A 26,218-nucleotide genomic window follows, 5' to 3' on the forward strand; every position below is an offset into this window, starting at 1 on the left:
TGTTGTTCAGATTTACTAGGTTCCTGATAGTATCTATGATAGAGACAAACACATATTCTCAATAAAGGATGATTATACTTTCAAGATGTGCTACAAAATGAGTGGTAATCTCCTATCGAACCTTTCCCAAAAGTGTTGACGGCGAGTGTCTTTTCACGTCAATCATTCAGCCGGTTTTGGAGGTTACTATGTCAGACGATCACCCTCCTCCTACTTTACCTTGGTGCTTGCAGTTGCCTGAGCCTAGTTACAGACTATAACTGTTACCTGAGCTCGGACGGTGAAAGACCTTCTCAAGTGTCCTTCAACTCAGTTTGGTCTTTATAACTGGTCAATAAGGTGAACTACTACCATTACTACACCTAGGTACCTAGTGTTCTGGAAGGAAGTCAGAAATGTTCCTATGAAAAATCATAATTGTTTCATTCAAGCTCATCAGTGTGAGTGTAAGCAGAGACTACCAAAAGAAGACAGAGTGTCCACATCTTTTCAAGTGTTACCATCCTGCTTATTTTGGCACCGCATAGTTGCACTCATCATATTGGCGATATTATCAACGCTAGTGATTGTATAATTGAATGTTATTCCCATTAATAAGACATTTTAAACATAAATACTGGTATTTTACCTTTAGACTCTTTCTGATGTAGTATTCGAGTTCATGTAAACCTTCTAACGAACTTTTTATGATTTTTTTGGGCTAGAGAAATTGCATATAAAGAATGCTATTCCTTAACAGACTCACTAATCATTAAACGAAGTGAAACGCTAAGATTATTTACATTAGGAAGAAGGAAAATACATAACTCACTAATATAGTTAAATTTGTTAGTTACGGGAGTTAATCTATTGCCTTTGTAAACTATATACATAAATTTACCTGCTGATTGATTAATGTTAATTACCTCCTGTTCAATGCATTCAAATTTACTCATTGAACAGATATAATCATAAATATTTCGTTGTACGTTTTAAAGTCATCCTGACCAGTTTTTGATCAACAACAGGTTGTACATAGCTGTTTATTTCGCAGTAGTAACAAAAAACCATACCACCACCAGCGTATCAACATTTTGACAAAACATTACACATCACGATTGAGCCTAAAGATGTTTTAAACTATGAAAAAATATATATTAAAATAGCAACAAGCTCTTCCGAATTCATATCTAATCTTTTTATGGGGAAAAATAAACAAAATTACAGCTGGAAATTATTCTAAACCCAATAACCATTTCCTTCAAGTTGCATCAGTAAGTAACGATTAGTTCTAAATAAACTATGCTCCACTTTGTACAGTTTCCGTTGGGGAGACCCAGAAAATTCCTCGAAAAAAAGTTCTAGGGACACTGGGAAACATTTTATCAAATCAGCACTGAATAGAAATTTCTCAGAAACATCTAGAAAGTGGAGAGTCACGTGTCACATTTCTGACTTGGATGATCCTTATCCCGATACTATGTTTAGTAGCATTCTAGAACTTTTCAGAAGTCCAAGGCCATCTGAAACGCTATAAATACACTAAATTTTCTGTATATAAACTAACTTTAGACTAAAGCGTTCTTTACGTATTACGCGCCTTTTCTCTTGTGTTCAGGTTGTCGTGTAGAATTAGCCCGGGATTCTAAGAAGAGCTTAGAAAACCGATTTAAGCGCGCAGTTACATTTATCAGTTCCCATAAAAATGATTTTGGAATAAAGAATACCAAAAGAATATTTTATAATCACAAATTTATAATGCATACATAATCAAACTCGAAGCTGTTCATTGACACTTACTGGACATTTTAGGCGGAACTGAGATCATATATATTTTATTGCTTAAGTTTTACTAGAACAAACTACAGCGTTGAAAAAACAACAATCAAAGCAAAAGAAGTCTTTTTCTTCTTAAACTCAAAAGATTTCAACACTATGATATTACAAACAGTACCAAAATTTTAATATAATTTTATTTGCAATGTATTATATTTGAGTGATATATCTGCTCGAGTAGATAAATATAACAGTCTAAGTTAGTTGGTATGTGTGTATGGGTCCATATATATATAATGATAAAAGGAAAGTACTTTCAAGTGTCGCAACTATTACAGTCAAAAGTATTCAAGACTGAACAGTGATTAAACAACAATAATAACAGAAATCAAGATCTATAGTTTACAAATTAAGATTTTTGATAGTGTTGTATCATCATATTAAATCTTCTTTGTTTCCACTTTTAAGCACAGAATTAAAATGAGTTAAGAAAATGCATTAGGCACTTTACAATAAACCAAACAAAACGAAAGCAATCAACAACACAAAACATACAGATGCATCTCTCTCTCTCCATATATATATATATATATATATATATATATATATATATATATATATATATATATGCTAAATGGCGTAAGCGTTAGGTAAGAGAGAAAATGTTTATTTCAATATACACACACAAACACATTCAAATGGAGGTGGAAATAAGGACAAAAATAATAACAGTTAATAAATTTCTTCCTATTTTATGTATATGTATATGGGTAGATATCTTCATCAATAACTCCTTCTGATTCTACATTGTCATTTTCTTCTTCTTCATCGTCGTCTAGAAGAAGACGATTTACGTATGTAGGAAAAAATGTTTTGAAAAATAAAATAAATTGAAAACTCATCATTTGTTTTCCATTATACACAAATAATATCTGTAACATTTTCATGATGACATCATGTTATTCCACCGTATTTACTTAATAGTTCATCACATATTTTAGTTAATTCTTCATTTTCACGAGTCTGGAAATAAACAATGAAATACGATTGTAAATGACTATAAAGAGAATAAGCAATGAAAATAATGACAACAAAAAATTGATGTTATTTTAACCACAATGTACTTTCTATGAAGTCAGATTTTACCATAAGAAGTTACGTTAAATTCATTAACAATGTGACTTGTACCTTCCGATTTAGCAATATGGTCAGTTATTTGTCTATGTTAGATAATGGAAATGTGGATTTTGTGATAAAAGGACTCGGTTACCAAGATTTAAGTCGCATATTCGAATCCTGACCCAACTAATTCAGCTTGAACAACCGAATAGAATTATCATCTCAAAGATGAATATATAAACGTGTACTTAGTGTAAGTTATAGCGTTTTAAACAACAAGGAGGCCATACATAACATTGATAATTAAACATGCTGACGATAGGATATTGACAGATCCGAACAGATGATTACAGTAAGCTAAGATAAATGACTCAAAAACAATATCCTACCAGTGTAACTGCCAAACAATAGCACCACACAAAGTTATGTTAGTTGTTACTCACCTATTTTTCCATATAACACTGATGTAAGATCATAATTACCTAGTGTTGTGGATGCGGAGGAATAGACCAATAATTATCATGTTAAGTCCAGTGGTGTCCTTGGACTTTAAATGGATATTTCCTATTAGTCGATATCTGTTCACTTGTTAAATATTGTACAAAATGTTGTTTTCTATTTTATGGTACGATGTGGTGTGCTTGATTGGTATATAAACAAAGTATGTTTGAAATATAATGACTCATCTCTCAGAGGCTGTGGCTAGTGTTCTGGACTCAACTGGCTGGGCTGGACAGGGAAGCAGGACCAATCAGAACTGTAGGCCGTTCGTTCGTGTTTACGTGTCACTGTAGTCGATCGATAAATACGCTGTTCTCTAATTTTCCAGTCAAGGACACAACAATTAGCACAGGGTAAAAATCGACCTCAACTTAAAGACATAACACCTAGAAATGATGGGACTGGCATAATATACCTATTTGAGCTTGTTCCCGAAATGACCTGCGATAGATGATGGAAGTAGGATTCCTCTCTTCCTTATGATGGCACGTCAGTTAGTTACTTCTAAATGCGTTTCGAACACTGAGAAGAGCGTTTTAGTAGACCATTTAATTAGTGTGTTGTTCTAGTGATGCGGAACAGACAGTCATATACTCTTTGATCGATGACTACTGATCCTCCTAATGATAGAGAGGTCATAGGGGACTCCAACTTCTGAAGAGTCATGATTCATCAATTATCGACGACTTATTACCAGCCCATTTCAAAGATAATCGTGAACTTGTTCGAAATAAAAATGGGAAAAGTAATGTTCTAACTGAGGATGAAACGATCATTGGTCCTTAACATTCCATATATTGTAGAAAGTTCATGAAAGATCAACTGATGAGAGAGTCGGTACAATGACTACCAAAATTGTTGAAGATAAACCAAATAAATGTATGAAAATAATGTGCAGTAATCTCAAGAACCACTATTTCGAATACATTATTTTAGTCATAATAAATCTTCGTTTTTGAAAAAAATTCCAATATTCTATAAAATCTGAAGGTTCATTCAACTGAAAATTCTATAGGCGTGATATGATAAGAACGAATTTCTCCCACATCTGACAAGTAAACTCATCAACATGAAATGTTTATATGCAAGATCTATAAACTTCCCTAAAATGATTATTTGGTTTCAATTTGTGTTGATTGAAAAAGAAAAATTAAGGATACCTAAATAAAGTGAGAAATACTAGCTATTTTGTAGTACAATTTGTGAAATTCCATGTAATTCAATCACCACTAAATATAAATCTGAGTATTTGGATCAGTTTTGACTGGTAGTTTTTTTTTGTGTGTGTGTGAACTATTGAAACCTGTTTCCTACACATAAATCCCTTTATTATCTTAATGAGAGTAAAAACAAAGATTGATGCAGAATAATATGAATACATTTTATGTCGTTAGGTTCACATCATCTACTCACAACGTATAATATTTTAAAATCAAACTTATTACATTTGTTGATATATTCATAAATGCGACGGTGATTAGAAATGAATATGTCTATCATGATGTAGCGAAGATTTCAACAGAATTAATACGATTATAAAATATTTTGTTTCAGATAAATAAATAAAGTGTTTAAGGGAAAGATTTTAGAACACCGAACTAGTGACTAGAAAACAGAGTTGACAAACTTTAGATGGTTGTGTAATGAAGTAACTGAAAACAGGTTAGTGCTATAAAAGAATGATATAACTTCAAATCAGTCAGTTCTAATCAAAATTATAAATGAAAGAAAAATGACAATGATGTAATCAAAACTTGAGAAAGAGTTGAAATAATGAATAATGTTCTGGAACTTTCTCTCCTATACATTATTTATTCATCTGAATCAAAATATTTTATGATCTTATTAACTCGATTGGAATCTTCGCTACATCATGATACACATATTCATTTCTAATCACCTTCGTATTTATAAATATATCAACAAATGTAATAAGTTTGATTTTAAAATATTATACGTTGTGAGTAGATGATGTGAACCTAACGACATAAAATGTATTCATATTATTCTGCATCAATATTTGTTTTTGCTCTCTTATTGATACTTGGTTAGTAAAAGCAAATAACACGGAGTAAAGTTTGTTTTTATCGCATAAAGTATACACACGAAATAATAATCGGGTATATATACGGCACAATCATTTAAACAAACAAAAAAGAATCACTGGATGGAAAATAACACTACAGAAAGGTTTTCAATGATGTTTTGACTAAGGTCAGTTTCTGATTTAAACTATGAAAATTCTACAATCAATAAAAATCACCCTATACTAATAACAATCATGTGCTCATTAGTGATCGGCTTTAGGATGTAACTCCTGGAGTTCTAGTGAAAAGCTGTGACTAGTGAAGTCCAACCATATCGGGTGTAAGATAGTTACCCATTTTAGGCAATGAATGAAGGTTGCGCAATATCGTGGATTGATTGAAATTAGACATATACACCGTCGGATGACGACTCGGTGGTCAAGAGGTTAAGCGCTCGCATGAAAGATCGAAAGCCCTGGGTTTGTGGATTTTAATTGCTGGGAAGTCCTATGATAGAACGAAAAAGCTGTTTAGTGCTACTATGTTTCAAAGGCGGCATAAATAAGATCACTTCGTGATTTAAACTATGGAAATTAAAGTGTAACACAGTTCTTTTACAAAGAAAATTAGTGAACGACAAAATAGAATCAAAAGAGAATGAAAAACGATAATTTTATTGAGGCATATAGTGGTCATTTTATTGACAAATTTATGTTTACAACAAAGTGCGGTGTAAAATCAAAAATATAAATTACCACATACCTTTTGCTGTAACTGAGATTCAAGACTCTTAACCTGAAGTTCAGAAATTCTTAATGAAGCCTGTAGTCGAGTTAGATTTGTTTCATATTCTTGTTTTATTCCTTCTGTGTCTTGATTTACTCTATTTACAAATCGAAAAATATATTTAAAATGCAAATTAAAATGAACTTCGCACGTCATATTAAGTAAATATATACGATTCAGTTACAATATAATAAAATGTGGGTAGTCTGGATGGACTTTTGTTCTCTGAGCTGGGTAGTTCGGTTGTGAAACTCTTAATATCTTTCTAGAGGACATTATTAGAACAGGCTTCAGATAGTTGTGAGTTATTAGGATTCTCTGTATACGACTGCCAATGTGATCAAAATTGACAAAACAAACGTTCGCAACCATTGGATAAAGTAATGACGTGGACTTCAACCAAGTAGTTTGAACCAACATGGTTCATAAGCAATGATGGATAGTGGCTAGCAGTGGAATCCAGGATGCGCGTTTCGTCCTGTTTGGGACTCGTCAGCTGGATGTACCTGCATCTCAGAGTTGATGTTCACTCTGGGACTCGAACTCAGTACCGTTCGCTTCAAACGCCATCGCGTTATCCACTTAGCTTCAACATGGCTCAGTTCAAAAGTCAGTAACATTGTGAAATGATGCCACGTATTGGTTTGGTCACCATCTAGCTTTCTTTCAGCCCACTCTAACAAGCATTGCTCATCGCGGTAGGCGGTGGGTGGACATAAGTAATACGTGTCCCAACAACCTGAATCGACGAAGAGTCACTTTTACATCAGCTGATTTGCAGCCTTCACCTGTTATCCTGCGTTTAACACCAACACTGTTCGCTCGGTGGTCCCAATATGTATGAGCATTGTTTCGAAGACATGTTGGGTTATATATTAGTAGTAAAATACGAATGCCCTCTACTTGTTAAAGCAAAGTTTTAGTCAAAAATTAAAGTAGAGCGAATTGCTGCCCAGTATACACGTTCATTGGCAAACGGACATCTCACCTATGCTACAGGTAACCAATTCTAATAAAAGACAAGAGAGTTTTGCATATCCGTGCTGAGACTTCGTCAGATTAATTGGTCTGCCAAGGTAAGTAAAATGGTCGACAGGCTCAAATACTTTACTCCATATCACCGATTCCGATCCTGACCCAGACCAGTTAACAAGCTATTCAAGACCTACACAGACATTAAGTTGGACATACAACTAAGCAATCAATGCCATATTTTACTACTCAGTATAAGATAGAATATTTTATATTACTAACGGCTACTCACTTTAACAACTGATCTTCAGCGTGTTTTTTTAAAGCTAAATATTTTCTTTCCTGACGTTGTAATAAATTTTTATACTCATCGATGCTCTTTTTTAGAGCCTCTTCATTCTGACAAATAAGGAAACAAATATTGTAAAAACGATTTAAGAAGTACAGTAAAAGTACGGTCAGGTTAGATAATACTTGGAAAAAGTACACAAATTTTACAAATGAAAACAGATAACATACGTCGTTTTCTTTAGGAACAACAATAATGTGTTAGATGCACTTCATAAATTTCTAGAAATTTACTTTACTCAAAGTATTACGATAAATTTAAAGTCAACAACCTAAGGAAAAAGTAACTACTAACAAAAAACTAAATGATACAAATAAAAGTAAGCTCGACATAGCATAAACATGATCCGATGTTTTCTCCTTAAACTATACCTAGATACAAAAAGAAATAACGAAACATCGTTTTATGCTGTTTACTGTAGTCTTCAATCTAAAGTTAACCAAGATTAAAATCCTATTGCATACGCAGAATAAATAAAAAAATTTTGATGAAAGAACCTATAACTTTAATTTCATAGGATTTTTCTAGTTAGAATAAACAACTAAATAATATTAAACGAGTCAAGGCCACCTGTTGGAGATAGTCACCAGTAAACTCTGGATTTGCGTTTTACTATATTTAATACTTATGAGTGAGGTGTATCTGTATTCTTAAGGAAACTGACCCATTCCTGTGCATTCAATCTTGCATCACCTAGTTCAACAGTTTGAGATGTTACTGCTGAGTTATTTGAGCTGAGACACACTCTTATGTAGGACTAAGGGATATTTACAATTGATTGGTTATTGAGCAGTGATCAACGTCATGTTTTTATTTAGTTCGTTAACGCTAATTGAATTATAACGATTTAGTTGCAGTTCGAAGGATATAATTTAATCAGTACTAAAGAATTAGACAAAAACATTACAGTGGTCATTGCCCAGTGACCAATCAAATGTAAATAAGAAATTAATAATTTCTTGCTCCCCTCACCCTTATAAACAACTAAATGACAAAAAATTAATATCAGTTCGGGCTTGTGGATATTGTTAAATTTCAATGAAATCATAAATCGGTCTACGATAGACCACCAATGATAACCCGGAAGCACTGGACGACCATTTAGTCCTAGAATCAAACTTCTCAGAAATGGGCATTCATGACCGCGCACGCGAAAACCCAGGACCTTAGATCTCGACAACTGACCCAGCACTCCGCATGACGGACGGTGGATGGATACTGCTGAAGAGTCCCATACTAGAATAAGACAGCCAAACAGAGCTTCCAACTTTTTAATGGTGATTTAACTCGGGTCGATTATTGATTTCAATAAAATTAATATAAATTATTCAGTCTTTTAATATGACGGTAGTTTTGGTTTCAAAAAGACGACCTACTCGGGAATACAGTGAAGTGCAGTGTGTGTAACTAGTGGTTATCATTTCACAAAAGGTATATGGAATTATAATTATGTCTATTTAGAACTTTAATGCTACATCATTTGATTTTACACAAGAAATCAATGGAGAGAACAAAAGTAATGACAAAGCCTTATTTAAAAACGAAAAACTGGTCATTAATGAAAGACGAGAACAGTTTTTCGTTTTTAAATAAGGCTTTGTCATAATTAACTAAGAAGTGTTTGCTGATCCTTGAAACGAATATAAAAAATTAAAGAGGTAATTAGTTATTGACATAAACACCTATAAAAAGACAGAATACAACGTCAGCTCAGCATGTAACACACTGATCTAGAATATCAAATGTACTTCATTTAAAGTAAAAAAAGAGTAAGGAATAGTTTACATACATAGAACAACTAGAATGTTGTAATAGTCCTCCACAGAAGTACAAATTATGGACGACATAATGTTTATTAAAACAAAAGCAGAATAAAAAAATCAACATAAAGAATACAAATGATGAAAAATGGAAGTAATAAAATATATAACATTACCAAGGTTTGATTTGATAATTTCGAATAAATTGAGCATTGGGTAGATTGTTATAAATAAATAATATATTTGTAATATTCCAATGAGTATAAAAATTAAATTTTCTGACGTTTCGTGACTTAGTGCAAATTACTTCTTCAGAGAATAAATAAACAAAGTAAAATTAATTCAACTTTAAATAGTATGTCAGAAATTCTAATTTTTCTACTCATTGGAATATTACAAATATATTATTTATTTAAAATATATAACAGTTTAAAAACAAAAGAACAAACCTGTTTAAAACCTTCTATAATTTGTTTCGATTTCTCAAAACGTCTGTGTAAATCCCCAAAAGCTTTCTCAATAGTAGCTAACTCTTCTACAGCTTCATCACGTTCTTTAATTAAATCAGCTACTGGAATATTGACTTCTCTTTGACTATGAGCTTTCTCTTCAACCATATGCTGTAAACTACGATCATACTCTGTGATACAATGTCTGTTAGGACGTAAGTAAACATATACACATACTTATATAAATAAACATGAAAAATGATCTGAACAAATAAGAAAGTCAGATTAGCTGGTTAAAAAAAGTCCTAGACCGGACCGCGCCAACGAACGACTTCTCTTCCGGCCTCACAACAGTGTCCTCAGAACTGCTCCATCTTTTAAGTTTTCTAATAAATTATATTTCACATTTCATACTTGAACTCGATTTAGTTATTTCACAGTAATCTAATCCCTTTTAGATGTAATTCATCAATGAATTTCCCATCGAACTAACACAAAAAACTTCATAAACTATCAAACGAATAAAGCTGGTAAAAAGATAGTTTATTCTGTTGACTACGATAACTTCTAGGAATTACTACAAAGACATGCAAATTGATTCCAGTTAATTTCACAATACGAATACCATCCGTAGGTCGTGAACAACATAAGATCATTTTGGTTAGTTTATACTTAATTAACAGTTTATACGAAATTTTACAATATAATGCCTACAACACTCGAAGGAAACATAATTCCATATAAAGACGTTTTAAGAGTAATTATCAATAGAAAAAGCGATGAGACTGCCATTTATGGACGACCTTTGAGCCACGCTAAAGTGACCTTGAAAATGTCCACCTACTAACTAGAACTAAATGACGCTTATAAACCAGTGTGAGGAATTAGAATTATGATTTACAGTTAATGTTTAGGGTTAGAAATTAGATTTAAGGTTTTCATCACGAACTGACATCGGTTAAAATGCCGAAACGCTTTTTAGCCAAATAGATAAATGAATTCCGAACCACATTCCAAGACCTGTTATCTCAAATTTGATTTGTTCGACCATAAATTATAATCTCACCAGAAAAACAAGTAGTATAAGCAAACACTTACTTCATCTCTTCAATTGTAGTTAAAAGTTGATCTCGTTCCTTGCGTAGTGCAATTAATTCTGTATCATTTGATTTAGAATCTCGTGATGATTTAAACGGATATTGAGGAGGTAGCTGAGAGTTTTCTTTTCCATTTACTAAAGGTGTATCTGATTTGTTAAGCATTCCAGCTTGAGCTGGTGATGCTGGTCGAGTTGATGAATCAATACGTGAAGTCTACATATTAAAAATGAAAAACAGATCACTTTTAGAAATGAACATGATTTCTAACTGAATTGACTAAATTTTATTATTATTCAAATGTAGAAATAATGTTATAGACTTTATAAAAAGCATAAGAATACAAATCTTATAAAAATTTGACAAATAAGCTACAAAAACAGTTCATAATGTGAGTAACTTGCGTGAGACATCGCTCAGTTACAAATAAATGCATCAATAATCGTATGATAGTAATACAAAAAACGTATATACAAACAAAAAGAGTAGAACTGTATGGTAATTTCACGACAAAAAAAAATAGAATTAAAAATCAAATGATTGGTTGATAGAATATAAAATTTATGCTACGAAATTTAAGGGCATACAAAATAAGGTCAATATTTTACGGAACATTATTTCAACAGTAACATATACTTTAAACCATATTACTATAGTCCAAAACTTGAGAAAGTTTAGAAGTAATCATAAAACGAGAAAACTTAGACACTAATAATAAATTCATAAAAATTTTTACTAAATGTAACACATCAATTATATACAGGTTAATGGTACTTAGCCTTCAAACACACTTCTTGGTGTGAGGGCTAATTAATCACACCACTCAAGTAGTCATGTCTAGTTAAATGAAAATTGGTTCAAACTCTTCTAATTTCTAAAAATCTTGACATTCAACCACTACGTCCCATGCTCGAAACCCATTCTAAGCTGGTTAGTCACATATAACATTAAATACAAGAATACTACGAAAAAATCAGCCTGGTAAAATAATATATTCTTAAACTTGTTTAAATATCCAGAGAAAAGATTTTTTCGATGATTTCATTTACTTAAGCTGTATAATCGTATCCGTAGTTCAGTTACCTGCAAACAATGGTAATTCATAGTAAAATATAGAATGGTCTCAATCTTTCTTTTTATCTTCGATAATCTTTCCGATAACTTTTCACAATTACTAACTAACCATTAATACAGATTTAGTACTCAGTTTCTATTTAGTAGGCAATTATCTTCACCTGAACGTTTGTCATTAACCGTTGGATTATTACATAACATCCTTTTGTAAGCAATTTTTGACACAATACCATATAAACTTTATTTTGATCATTCAACACCATTCTGTTTCATTATAGATTTCCATTTTTAGTAAATAAACTAATTGTAAATAGGATTGTACAATTTCAGTAAATGGAATCACCAAAAAGCACATTTTCACCGCTGAATTGTCTTTAATCTTGTTTAAGAGTTAACAAATAACTATTTGATTTAAAGCTAGTCAAAATTACAATTGATCAGGTGTTATATTGCATAACATAATAACTTCTTATTGATATTCTACATAAGTTATATTTTTTACTAGTATAAAATGACATACATCCTGCTGTTAACGTACTGCTTAGCAGTTCGGTTCCGTTATACTTGGTAAACGTCAAGAATTGGCACTTAGATAAGAAGATATTCAAAGGTTACTAGTATTCGACCAAAATTGTCATCAACGCATCTTTTAATTATTTTGCAACTACCAAGTGAACAATCTCTGCGTTAAAGATAGGGTATCAGGTAAAAATGATAACTCGATTGATAAGGTAGTAAATCTCTGACTGAAGTGGTTTGGATAAATGATGCGTAGGTCTGACTACATCCTACATCGAAGGACGAAGTTGTCTGGTGTAAGAGTAGGTTGGAAGAAAGCTAGGAATGATCAAAACAAGACATGGCACAAGTCCATGAAGTCACTGACAAGTGGTCTGAGTCATGTTGGTAGGTGTAGACTACCTGGTTGGGGACCGTTAGTTGATAGCAACCGATGGTTAGAGACCCTGAATGACATGGCTCAAAATCGTTTGCAATGGCGCAGGTGCATCCACTCTTTGTGTTCTCCCAAATTTTGATCTCCTTATTCCTCCTTATCTCTTTTTTTTCTTTTCCCAAATTTATTTCACTGTATTATACTCTTTAAATAACGTCTCCAAACACTAATTTTCCTGATTACTGCTTATACTCTTATTACCTCTACTACTACGGGATTTGAATCGACCACTGCATCTCTGTGCTAATGTAGTGTGGCAGCTGGAACTGATGTACGTACGTACGAAGTTCTACGTTGTTACTGACTGACTGACCTGGTTGGGGTATGAGAAATGACAGTAAACGATGGTTAGAGACCTTGAATGACATGGCTCGAAATTATTTGCAGTGGTGCTGATGCACCTACTCTTTCCTTTCCCTAAGATCTTAAGTCTCTAAATTCCTCATAATCATTTTAATTCACCAATTTATACTTTCTTGAGTCGGACCTTCCATGCCATTTTTTTCCCATTACCACTTATACTGTTGTTACCTCCACCACTCTGGGATTTACTTTAAAAATTTCATCTCCCTGTGCTAATGAGGTATGGCAACTTGAACTGGTGTATACATGTGCGAGGTTCTATGTTACGTTTGACTGTCTTACTGACAGCTGATAATTTAGTTTAACGCTTGTTAACTGTTATTTAATAATTTTCTCGAGATCAAACAACAGAGTAGGAATTGAAAACATATGTTACTTCGAAAGCTAATATTTGACCAATATATTTCAAAGAATGGATATTCAAAATACATAGGAAGGAATTATGGAGAATATATATAAATATATTAGTATTAGTAACGTAAAATTTTTTTCTGGTTGGCGCTTGTTTTGCGAGTTAGTTTTCTACGGGATGGGGTCGCTAACCCCAGCGGAGGAAGAAATTAAAAAGCGCTGGAAGTGGATAGGACACACATTGAGGAAAGCACCCAACTGCGTCACAAGACAAGCCCTCACATGGAATCCTCAAGGCCAAAGGAAAAGAGGAAGACCAAAGAACACATTACCCCGGGAAATGGAAATAGACATGAGAAAAATAAACAAGAATTGGATGGAATTAGAAAGGAAGGCTCAGGACAGAGTGGGTGGGAGAATGCTGGTCGGCGGCCTATGCTCCATCAGGAGTAACACGCGTAAGTAAGTAACGTAAAACTACAAATACTTTATGTTCAAGGAGAATTTCGAATATTGCCAAAACTTAGCAGTAGATAACTGATATTTCTATCAGCTGATGTGACACTATAATCTAAATCACATGGTATCGTATGAGCTAACACTGTTACAATGCATTCGTTCAACTAGATAAAATTACCACCTCAGTATGTTTGACAGATCTTTAAAGGTCAGTGTAGATAATCCATGTTGAGTATTCCATCTGAGTAACAAGTGGATTTGACCGTTGTTTGAATTATAAAATCCTTTCTGATTAGTTTATGATAAACTTATGAATTATAAAAGATAATATAAAATTACACCGAAATCTAATTTTACTTAATAGCGCTTTTATTAACTAAAGAATACACAAACCAACTCACCACCAATAAACTTTATGACTGTATATAAAACAACACTTATAATAAATAGGACAGTTTCTCCCACTTGAAAATAGAAATAATCGATTCTTTATACAATAATCTCATATTTATGTTAGAGGTGCTCATTTATAAATAATATCAGGTTTATTTAAAGTCAGAATGAACAAAACACTTTCTTCCAATCAGATCTAATCATAAGACAACAAATCCATTGTTTTATTAATAAACAATTTAAAACTACGATTGGTTAAATTATTGACAATAAGCAGAAGTCATTGTATATATTACAACGATAGGTAATTCTACGTAAACAACACAACAACTGTGAACTTTCTGTCTTTATATTCGTCCAAACTAATAGATTTCTGTGATAAAAGCCAAAAATTACTAGAAATATTTTTGGTATCTTAGGGAATCATGACCAACTATTTATATTACAAAAAAGAATAGTTATGAAATATAAAACTACTCAGTGTATTTAATAAACACTAATCAACACGAAATTCTCACTGGCTTTATTCGCTGTCTTTTAGTTAAACTTTTTGTTTGTTGAATCCCTTATTGTTATATTTACACGAAACTAGTGAAAGGTAATCGGGGGATTTCTGTAGAATGAATTACTAAACCTATTTCGTTTATTACGTACTGAAAGCTTATGAACAACTGATTTGTCACTGAGTAGTGACTAATTTTACAAATACCCAATCCTTCAGTGTTGGTCAGGCTTCCTGTTATCTTCCTCCAACCATTTAACGTCTCAATATAATGAATGAGACATCGACTTACTTAAACTACCGGGTACAGTAACAGCCTGAGTAATTAAGTCGTGATATCTCAGACTATGAAGCTGAGTGGCGCGGGTTCGGATCCCCCCGGAGAAGACCACTTCCCTCCAGATTACAGATACATCTTACTGAAGAGAACTTAATAGCATGAAAACTAGGTTCAAAATTTGTTGCTAACTACCTGACAAAGTTTATTTACATTAGAAAAATATTCGATATAAATATTTTGATAAAACTAGACACACTTTAAGATCAATTTCCTTTAAAATTCATATGCCTATTTATCAACAATCATATGGAAGAGTGGGCATAATTAAGGATGTTCAAATAATGCAATGCTTCCGAATGATTTGAAATACACTAACAAATAATGAACCTTAATTATAAATTTAAGTATTATTTTGTAAATACTTATTCTAACTATCAGCGTTTCTTGAGTATAGTTTAGAAAATGAAACAACTGTGTTACTTAAATTACCCATACAATTATTTCCTTTTAGAGAAGATGAACGATTATTGATTTTATTTTACAACGATAAGCAAAATTAAGATTGTTACGAAAATAAACTATGACAGATTACTAAGAAAATTATAAACTAAGTAAATAATCATCATTACTAGATTGTTTGAAGATCAGTATGATATCATGTTGTTCTTTTTTCGCGGAATCATTTATCAAGAGAAAATATCACCTTCTTTAATGTACACAAATAGATTAACTTACTCTTCAGTAACAAACACTGTTAAAGAATGAAAACAACTACATCCTACTTTTGTAAGCAATGATGGATAGTGGCTAGCAGTGGGATCCAGGATGCGCGCTTCGTCATATTTGGGACTCGTCAGCTGGATGTACCTGCATCTCAGAGTTGATGTTCACTCTGGGACTCAAATCCAGTACCATTCGCTTCAAACTCCATCGCGTTGGATGGACCTGCATCTCAGAGTTGATGTTCACCCACTATCCATCATTGCTTACAAAAAGCTTGTGAATTAAGGCAATATCGAGGCATACGCACAGTATGCACATATGCCGATAACAGACTGATCAATTGCAGTCTTAAACCTCAATGGGAAGATACAAACCAAAACAATACCAGGTGAACTACATCCTACATTATTGAATTTCAACAATCTAACTGTAACAATTATTTACAAAAAAATCATACTTAGATGATAGTATAAAAAACCTGTTGTAACGTGTGGACTGCAGGTTAGATGCGCAGCGTTTTATTGGTTGATTCGGTGACAGTGACACGTAAACACGTAGTGGACGACCTAGTGCCCTGATTGGCCCTGCTTCGCTGTCTGTCCTAGCCAGTTGAGTCAAGAACACAAGTCACAGCCTCTGAGTTATGAATCATTGCATTTCAGACATACTCTATTTGTATAGCAAACAAACAAACCACATCGTACCATAAAATAGAAAACAACATTTACACAATATTTAACAAGTGAAATAAACACCGACCAATAGGAAATGTACATTTAAGGTCCAAGGCCACCATAGACTTAACACGATAATTATTGGTATATTTTTCCTCAGCATCCATAACAAAACCATAATTTTAATTAAAGCAGTATGTAAACTTTTATAATATCTGTAAGTGGTGTATCTCTTTTCTTAACTAAACATTTATAATTTTCCATGACATTATTTAATTCACAATTTACAAATAAAATAATAAATTTAAAAATTACTCATTTCTACCCTAAAAAATTGTAAGAAGTTACGCAATACTTCCTAAAATAGCTGATTAACGAGATGTAAACCTAAACGTCATAGTGTAACAGTGAAGTGATGATCAACATTCAAACTTAACAAACTATTTCAAAATAGAACAATCTTTATGTATGAACCAACGTCTTCCATTTGGTTATGGATAATCAAACAAAGTAGAAAACAGGCTAAACTTCACGTTTAAATGTGTGACACTTACTACAAAACTTGTTTTCAATAATTATTAAACTTATATTGGAGTGATAATCCTTCGTTAAAACACAAGACGCTTGTATTGATAATCCGAAAAAACTACCAACTAACAAGTTTTACTTCAACTATAGCTTCTGAACATAGTCACTTCAACAGAATTAAGAATATTTAGCAATGCGTTGAATATTATGAATCATCTAGACAGAAGTAACATTGAAGAAGGTTAAAGTGTATTCGGGACTGTTCAATATTAAGGCTAGATAAGGGTATGCTCAAATAATTAGATGAATAGATATTATGCAACTTATCGTTAAGTATCTATATTATGAACATATTTTTCGAATGCTACTAATAAAAAAATTATATAACTCAAAGACAAAATGTAAACTTAAAAATAACAAATAGTGAAGAAACACGACGTCACCTTCATGACAAAAAGATACTCTGATGTGATCCCTGCACATTATTGTTATGTGCTATACATTATTATTATTATTATTATTATTATTATTTCGGTTCATTTTTGTATTATTCTAATTTTATTGGTTTCGTTCTTTCTCCGCATCAACACGACAGTAGTTACTACCTTGATGTCTACCATGATTGAACCGACTTATAATGGCTGGAACGTTCACTACTTTAGGTCCCAACATGCCAGCTAGATCTGCTCGAGAACGGTAAGATTAAAAGGAGCGAACGAGTTTCCAAGGGCGAAGTCTTAGTACAGACTACACAGGGGTATGGAGGCACCATATAATTTCCTTAAACAAAATCGGCTCTGCCCTCAGGCAAAAAGAAAGGATTAGAAAAGGTCGACCCTGGAAATCGCACACCTCACCTTACCACATGGATTTCCGCCGCCAGCAGTATGACCGTTAAATTGCAGAGCTAATCTTGTTTACTTGAACTTTCATTTTATTGACCTTTATTAATCTTCATATAAAATGCCCTGACAAGTATATGTATGACCAGATGGTTCGAAATGTATAACACAAATACATCACATTTTCCAGATCAGCTCCGTCTCCTCCTAAATTTACAAAAGGGACTAATTACTTTATAAAAACTGCTACTGAAAAGGTTGTGTGATCAGTGTCAAGCAGTTCTCCTTTGTGGTCTGAGAGGACACTCCCAGGTTGCCGTGGTCGCTACCAATTCAGTCTCTTTTTCAGGTGCCTCAAAAGGAAATAGCTATACACGATGTAGGTGACTAGGAAACGACAACTGTTCACAATTATTTAATAGCATTCGAAATCCTCTTGTTCACGATATAAATATGTATATACATATTCTTTAGATAATCAATTATCTAAACCATTTCAACCTTCTACAAAACAAAATAAACTCTATCCATCTCAACTAAACTGGTTACGTTATAAACCATTTAGATACGAACATAATCACAACGGAATTTAAATAGAAATTTTCGAGCTATATAAACAATACTTAAGAGTATTAATAGATATCTGCAGAAACGAACGATAAAACGTTTCCTTATCCACAAGGAACTATTGACTCGGTTGTTGGCTGAATTTTAAAAGCTTATCTATAGCATTATCCCAACTACATTGACTTAAGTAATGGAAAAGTTTGATAGGTTTTATTTACTTTTACTGAACGTTAATATAACGAAAATTTAGCATAAATCATTATGGGTTGATTATTTGTATACTTCCGAAATTTAAAATCTTATAAAATAACTAACATAATCCAAAATATAATGGTTAGTGGATACAGACATGAAATGATAATATGAAAAATGATGCATGAAAAGTCATAGCACTAAAATATAGTTAAAATAAGAAGTAAGAGAGAGAAAATACACTTTACGTTATAGACATACTTGCATAACATCAGGAATAACGTTATTGTTTTCAACATTATTTTCCATAGTTTCACTAGTGTGAAGAAAAAAATCAAACAGTAAAGTAGAATGAAAAGAGCTATACAACAATAACATAATATTAAGAGATTACCATAACAGTGTGGAGCTATATGTAGAGATAATCGGGTTTAATGTCCAAACTTTTACTCCATAGCATATAGCATGTTTATGAAGAAAAATAATGAACAGTTCTAGACACCAAGATACTGTGATGTCTACATTAAAAAGTAGATGTATTAGAATTTGGACCCACGACTTAACAGCCGGCAAAGCTCTGTTTCATGTGCTAACAAAAACATTTACCATACAGCAACGATGTTACACGATATTGGATATCGAAATTTATCCCGTCCTCAACATCAAATCAGTCATATTCTGCAAGCATAACATAAATACAGGAATTTGAAATAAGAAACAACACAATTCCTCAACGCCTAACCTCTAGTTTACTGAGTCGGCATCTAGTGGTGTTAAAGTTTAGCTTCTATCAAGTCACGTTATTGCGCAACCCTTGTCCACTATCTACAGAGTTTCTTTGAGTTGTCACTTGGGGACCTCAACTGTCATATATGAGACACTTTTTCTACCGCAAGCAGTGGAGGATGGACGTTCGATATCGTGATTTGATTAAAGTTAGACGTTAACACTATCAGACACTTGATTAGTGGCCGTTGGAGCGTGAAATCGAAGATCCTGAGTCCGATTCCTTATTGTGGGATCGTCATACGTACTGCTGAAGAGTTTTGTACTAAAAATCAAATGTCCAGTGCTTCCTAGTTCTCAATGAAGGCTTATCTAAGATCATTTCGTGATTTAAAACTATGAAAAATCTGTAATCCCCATAAAAGCTATGCTAAAAATAAGTGATGATCAACTAGTTTATTCAAACTTTATCGCAGTAACAATCTTAATCCACTAAGTCAAATTTTAGTGATTAAGATGTTTGAATTCCACCAATTTCAAATTATACCATCAACAGCAACTCCCTCTTTTCATTCTTTACTAAAATCTTTAACAGGTCCTAAATATCCTATGATTGTAGGTAACAAACAATCACGCAATTACCGTGAAGCAATCTCTCTACCGTCTAGTTCCTAATGAGTATATTGCTCAGCGAAATCAGCCCCGAGACGAAACCAACTTTACTAAGTTTTCATTTATACATGAATGATAAATTTGCTAAGAGTTTATCTTTTAAAAAACACATGTTGCTAAATAAACGTGGTAAAGCAACCAAATAGACAAGCATATACTATTAATTAGAAATAAAAATATAATTTATATAACATACAAAAAAAACTAATTAAAAGCAAGTAATTAGAAACGTGGTGGATATTATAACTACAAATAGGATTTTACATTCATACTTGAGTTGGAACGAATTATACTTATATGTGCTACATTTCGGAATGTATCATATGAAATACAAAACAAAATGAAAAACTTACCCTAAACTTGGATCGGATTTGTTAGAATGATCTTGTGCAACTTCTAAGTTATTACCGACATCAGGAGGTATGTCAGAATGGAGATCTGATTTGGTTTTTCGTTTTATAAAGAAAGTTGAAACCAAATAAACTTATGATGAAGGATAGATATAACACTACTCAAAAATACATAAATAAGAACTTAACTACTCATAAGTAACTAGACCTGTGCAAAATTTTAAAAAACGATAAAATAAAAAGCTTAGACGAACACTTCCATACAGTTTAGGTCGTAATATAAAAGTCTATGGAAATAGGTACCCAACCCCAATAAATTACTGTTAGTGGATATTCACTGAATCAATCATCAACGAACACCTGCTTTATAACAACTGTCAGCTGAGATGAGGATACATCCAGCTGACGAGTCAAAATAAAAAGAGATACGCACCTTGGGTTCTATGGTTAGCCATAATTTTTCTATCATATAAAAACTTGTGTCATAACTGTTGTATCCAGGCAATCTCATCAGGACGCACATATACCAACAAAAGCTGATCAAATTTCAGTACTCAATATCAACAATGGGCTCTATGATGCACATGGGCTCCAAGACCCTGAGGGAGCAAATGGTGTATGAACCAATTGTTGGTGACCGGCTACTATGGGACTACATCTTCTGACGTTCCTCCACCGCCTTGTAGATCAGATCTTTAGGTCAAAGGCTCCGGGTGTGACCCCCCAGTAAAATCACACACTTCGATTTGGGTACCCGGGCAGTATCACAGCCCACAAACAAATCAAGTGACTTGCGTGGCGCATATTTATTCGGTGTCATTTTGTACCAATATTTATGTGTTCAAGTAAATAGATAGAATAATTATTAATATTGATATAAACTGTTGAGATATCTAGCATAATTGTATAAATTATTTTTACGAATTCATGCTTACACAAAAGAGATTGGTTAAACCATTTTATGACTTGGATATATGGAAGAATTTTTTTTAGAAATGACCAAACTTTGTCTCAATAAAAAGTTTCCAATTCTTATTATTTTTAAATTGTATAGACCAAATAATTAATCCGTTTCTTCTCACTGATAAATCCATTGAAACCAGGAATAATGATTTTTCAAAGGTCACAGTTTTTAAATTTAATTTGATGGATCTACGGGTACTTAATTTTTCAACCAATAAATGACAGGTTTTCAACTGAATAACTCGATAGTATTTCTAGCCATCATACAATATGAGATGTGTATATTATACTCATTACAGAACATGATCATAGGCTGATGAGTTGCTTGACAGTATGACATATGTTGAGTACCCGTTAACAAAATATGTGTTGCTCTCAATTAAACATAGTTTCTTAACCCAGAAAGATAGTTGATATGAAAAAAGAATAGTGATATGTTATCACAACTTCTTTGAAATAAATTTTTAAATAAAACTGATGTAATGCAATATTATCATAAACTTTCAAACAAAAAGTGGATTAAATCAATTATATTTTCGGTTTCACTCCTATCAAATGCTGTAAAATGATATAAATAGGAATCACAGTAAAAGATTGTATGTATTATGTCATTGGTTTAGTTTAGGCTATTCAGTGCACTGAATAAAATGTTTCGTTATAGAAACTCAGCTCTATCAGTACAATTTAACTATATATCACAAACATATAGATGAGTTTTAGAATAAAAAGAACGACTGTTAAGAATAACTTAACCGTCAATGATTATGATAAGAACTATGTTTCATTTATAAATATGTATATTATTGAATACAACTAATATAATATGAATGTATATACAAAAATATGGTTTTACTAATGCTCTTTTAAAAATCTAAATTTATTAACTTTAATGTAATTTAACAACCAAAAGCATATTCATAAACCCAGTTTTCATTAATGCTAGTAACTTGAGAGACGATGATACTCCTCGAATATTCGTACTGAAGATGGTAAGTGAATTATTGCTTACAACTTCCAACCTAATAAATTCATTTTGTATTGTTTGTTTGAATCTTCCCATTGATGTTTAAGACTGTAATTGATCAGTCTCTCATTAGTATATGTCCATCCTGTACGGATTGCCACGATATTGCCTTAAGTCACAAGCATTACAAACAAAAATAAATTTAAACTTCATCCCATTGCACAAGCTAGTGGTTGTCAGGACTTAGAAGCTAAGTGGATAACGCTATGGAGTTTGAAGCGAATGATGCTGGGTTCGAGTCCCGAAGTGAGCACCAACTTTGGGATGCGGGTGAATCCAGCTGACGAGCCCCAAATAGGATGAAATGCGCGTCCTGGATCCCACTGCCAGTCACCATCTATCTTTGCTTCCAACCTAATAGTTGAAAATTAGTTGTCTTAATTAACAATCACTAAGGCAAAACTGAAATTATCAAAACAATTCTAAAAATTAAATTTCTAATAAAAATTTAAATTGTTTTTCATTCATTTTTCATTATGTACCATAAAGATGAATAAATGATAAATTAATAAGCATTAATAAAAATCACTATTTTAAAATTATGAACAGCATGTGATAGTGAAATGGATATAATAATTTTTCTATACAACAACTACTTATACTATTATTATTATTAAGTACATTTATTTTAAAGGATTGTTATTTTTGCTCAAACTCCGACAATATTTTCTCTATCTAATAACGTACAATAATAAGTAAAGCCTAATAGTGAAGTTGAAGAAATATCATTGAAATTCAGCGTTAAGACGATGTAAAATGCGACAACTTGTAAGTCATTCCCTGAGAATTCAATATATATAAGTAGTATTCACGTGACTTGAATTAATCATATGTGAGAAAATGCTGAAGTAGCATTTAAAAATTATAGAGCCGGCAATTAAGTTTGTCAGAAATGGTCAACTGGTTGGTAAACTGTAAATGTTTGGTAAATGTGTTTGTATTATCATGCACGAAATTGATTGAATTATGAGCGTGATGGAAAAACTATAAGAGATAACGAGATCAGGATATGATGATAATTGATGATCTTAATCACTATTATTGTGAGTCGTATAAATAACATTTGACATACTGACGAGATTTTATGAGGCGACAAAACTAATGATTTAAAACAAACAGGTGTCATAGCTGAAAATCAATATTAGTGTTTTATGTTGCCAGTTTCTTTGTACTGTGTTCCTTCAAATTGACAGATCTTTATTCTAATACTATTGAAGTTGATGTTATATTGACTCTAGTTAGTCAATAATGAAGTAGTAAATGTTGTATTCGAAAGCAACACATACTTTTATCGAATAAAATAACAAGAGGGTATTTAAGAATCATGTGAAGTATTCACATTTTCTGGGTAGCTCATATCCTTAAAATATATTTTACATAAAGCTACACCACATATCGTAGTATCACTAACCAATGGTAACGAAAAATTAACTATCTTACTGTTGAGTTTGAAAACACTAAGATGAAATATCAACAAGTAACCAGAAAAGCCAATTAGAATATTAATTTTTAGTATTATGATTTTAATTAAGGAGACCTCTGCAAATGTAAGAACTATAGCTACATCACACTATTATCAGTACGAGGAAAAGTTCTCAAGTTTTGTTGAATCAAGTGAAAGATTCAGTTGACAACCAACTTTGAAATCACCAGGTAGGATTCCGTAAGAATCGATTGTGTACCGACCATATCGCGAAACTACAGATCATTGTTGAATAATCAATTAAACCGAACTCGTCACTATACATCAAATTCCTTGACTATAGTGCGTTTAATAGTGTGGATAGGAGAGCCTTGTGTAACTTTTTTCGCAACACTGTGGTGTACCTGTGATCGCCAACATCACCCAGAATTCATACAACGAACTACAATGTAAAGTCATGCATAGAAGACAGATGCATTTTAAACGAGGACCGGTGTCAGACAAGACTGCCTACTCTCCCCCTTTCTCATCCTTCTGCTGGTCGACTGGATTATGAAGACCGACACATCTCAGGAAAGGAAGCACGGAATACAATGGACAGCTTGCATGCAACTAGACGATTTGATCTTCTCACATGAACTAACTCTTCTATTTCATACATACCAACAAATGCAGGTTACGATAAGTAGTGTAGCAGTGGGCTTTGCATCAGTCAACCTCAACATGCACAAGGGAAAAAGCGAGATCCTCAAATACAACACGAAGAACACCAAACCAATCACAATTGATGGAGGAACTCTGGAACAGGTTGAAACTTTCACGTAGCTGAACAGCATCATCGATGAACAAGGAGTATCAGATACAGACGCAAGGGTAAGAAATGGCAAAGAAAGGACAGCATTCCTACAGTTGAAGAACATATGGAACTCAAAACAACTTTCTGTGAGCCAACATCAGTCACAATCTTCAGTGCGAACGTCAAGACGGTTCTACTGTACGGAGCAGGAAAATGGAGAACGACTTCAGCTATCAAACTGTACAAGTATTTATAAACAATTGTCAACTCAATATGCTGAATGTACTTTGACTATATACCATCAGCAACAACCTACTGTAGGAGAGAACAAACCAGCCTCCATCTGAAGAGGAAATTAGGAAAAGACACTGGAGGTGGGTGCGACATACATTGTGGAAATCATCAGACTGCATCGTGAGGCAAGTCCTGATCCAAAATTCTCATGGAAAAAGGAAAAGAGGACGATCCAAGAACATATTGCGTTGGGAATTGGAGGCAGAAATCAAGAGAAATAATAGCAATCGGAAACAACTGGGAAGGAGAGCCCAGGACAGAATTGGTTGATGAATCCTAGTGAGAGGTCTATGCTTCTCCACGAAGAGTAACAGATGTAATTAATACTATTTCAATTAATACAACTGATATGATCCAGTGAATTGACATAATAATTATTGAATACATTGTATTAAAAACAAATGGACAATGAATAACAAATGTTATCCTTAACACATTACTTCACTTGTTACCAACCTGCAACAGTGTTAAAAGAATACAACCTGTCTCCTAAATAAATATTATAATTACATTGATATGATAAACATAATTTTTTACATCCACTTCTAGACAATCCGATACTATGATAGGAAAATTACTGAAAAATTTATACTGAAGACTTTAACAACAGAAAAACTGTACGAAGAAATTATTTTGATAATATTTCTACAACATTGATTGATATATAATTCAGCCATCTTACTGCTAAAACGTAATATCAACAAGTAACATCTAGTAAAAGCATTGTTTAATTATTATCAGTACACACAGCAAGTATATTTTTTATTAAATATTAGGTAAACAGATATTCGATACATAGACAAACCATTCTAACATGATAGGCGAATAACGAGATAAACATGAACAGAAATAAAGCTTCTTTTCGTTAGCTAACACCACATAATCAGATATCCATAACCATATACGTAAAATCCATTATATAAAGTATTACCTCACATGATTAATTACGAAATTTAACCATTAGTTTTAAGAGCACTATTAAATGTTTTGGTTTATCTTGGTTTTACGAAAGAAAACACTACATGAGAGAAAAATGTAAACGAGAATAAAAGATAGATACATACAAGTGAAAATATTTCCATGAGATTATAAATATCTAATAAAAGTTGTTAATTGATGTTTTTAAAGTACACAAAAAATCAATAGTAAATTGTCATTTTTGTGTTACATTGTTTAACAATAAACAAAAATATTTTCATTTTTTTACCTAGTTTGTCTTCTACAGTAATTTTCTCTTTTCAGTATTGCAATA

The 26,218-nt window shown here is 32.6% G+C and overlaps 1 protein-coding gene across 1 annotated transcript in view; it reads right to left on the reverse strand.

The window, feature by feature from the left end:
* Positions 1-1,577: 1,577 nt before the first annotated feature.
* The window catches only part of TACC2 (Transforming acidic coiled-coil-containing protein 2), a 38,321-nt gene continuing 13,680 nt past the window's right edge, over positions 1,578-26,218 (reverse strand). Inside the window, exons 5-11 of the mRNA XM_051215947.1 lie at positions 20,470-20,554; positions 18,980-19,034; positions 10,817-11,031; positions 9,719-9,923; positions 7,453-7,559; positions 6,165-6,285; positions 1,578-2,778 (exon numbers count right to left, since the gene is read on the reverse strand). Coding sequence (XP_051066488.1) covers positions 2,710-2,778; positions 6,165-6,285; positions 7,453-7,559; positions 9,719-9,923; positions 10,817-11,031; positions 18,980-19,034; positions 20,470-20,554 — 857 coding nt within the window. The 3' untranslated portion in view covers positions 1,578-2,709. The remainder of the gene's footprint in view (positions 2,779-6,164; positions 6,286-7,452; positions 7,560-9,718; positions 9,924-10,816; positions 11,032-18,979; positions 19,035-20,469; positions 20,555-26,218) is intronic.

Source organism: Schistosoma haematobium, chromosome 4, assembly GCF_000699445.3.
Source record: "Schistosoma haematobium chromosome 4, whole genome shotgun sequence".
NCBI classification, from domain to species: Eukaryota; Metazoa; Platyhelminthes; class Trematoda; order Strigeidida; family Schistosomatidae; genus Schistosoma; species Schistosoma haematobium.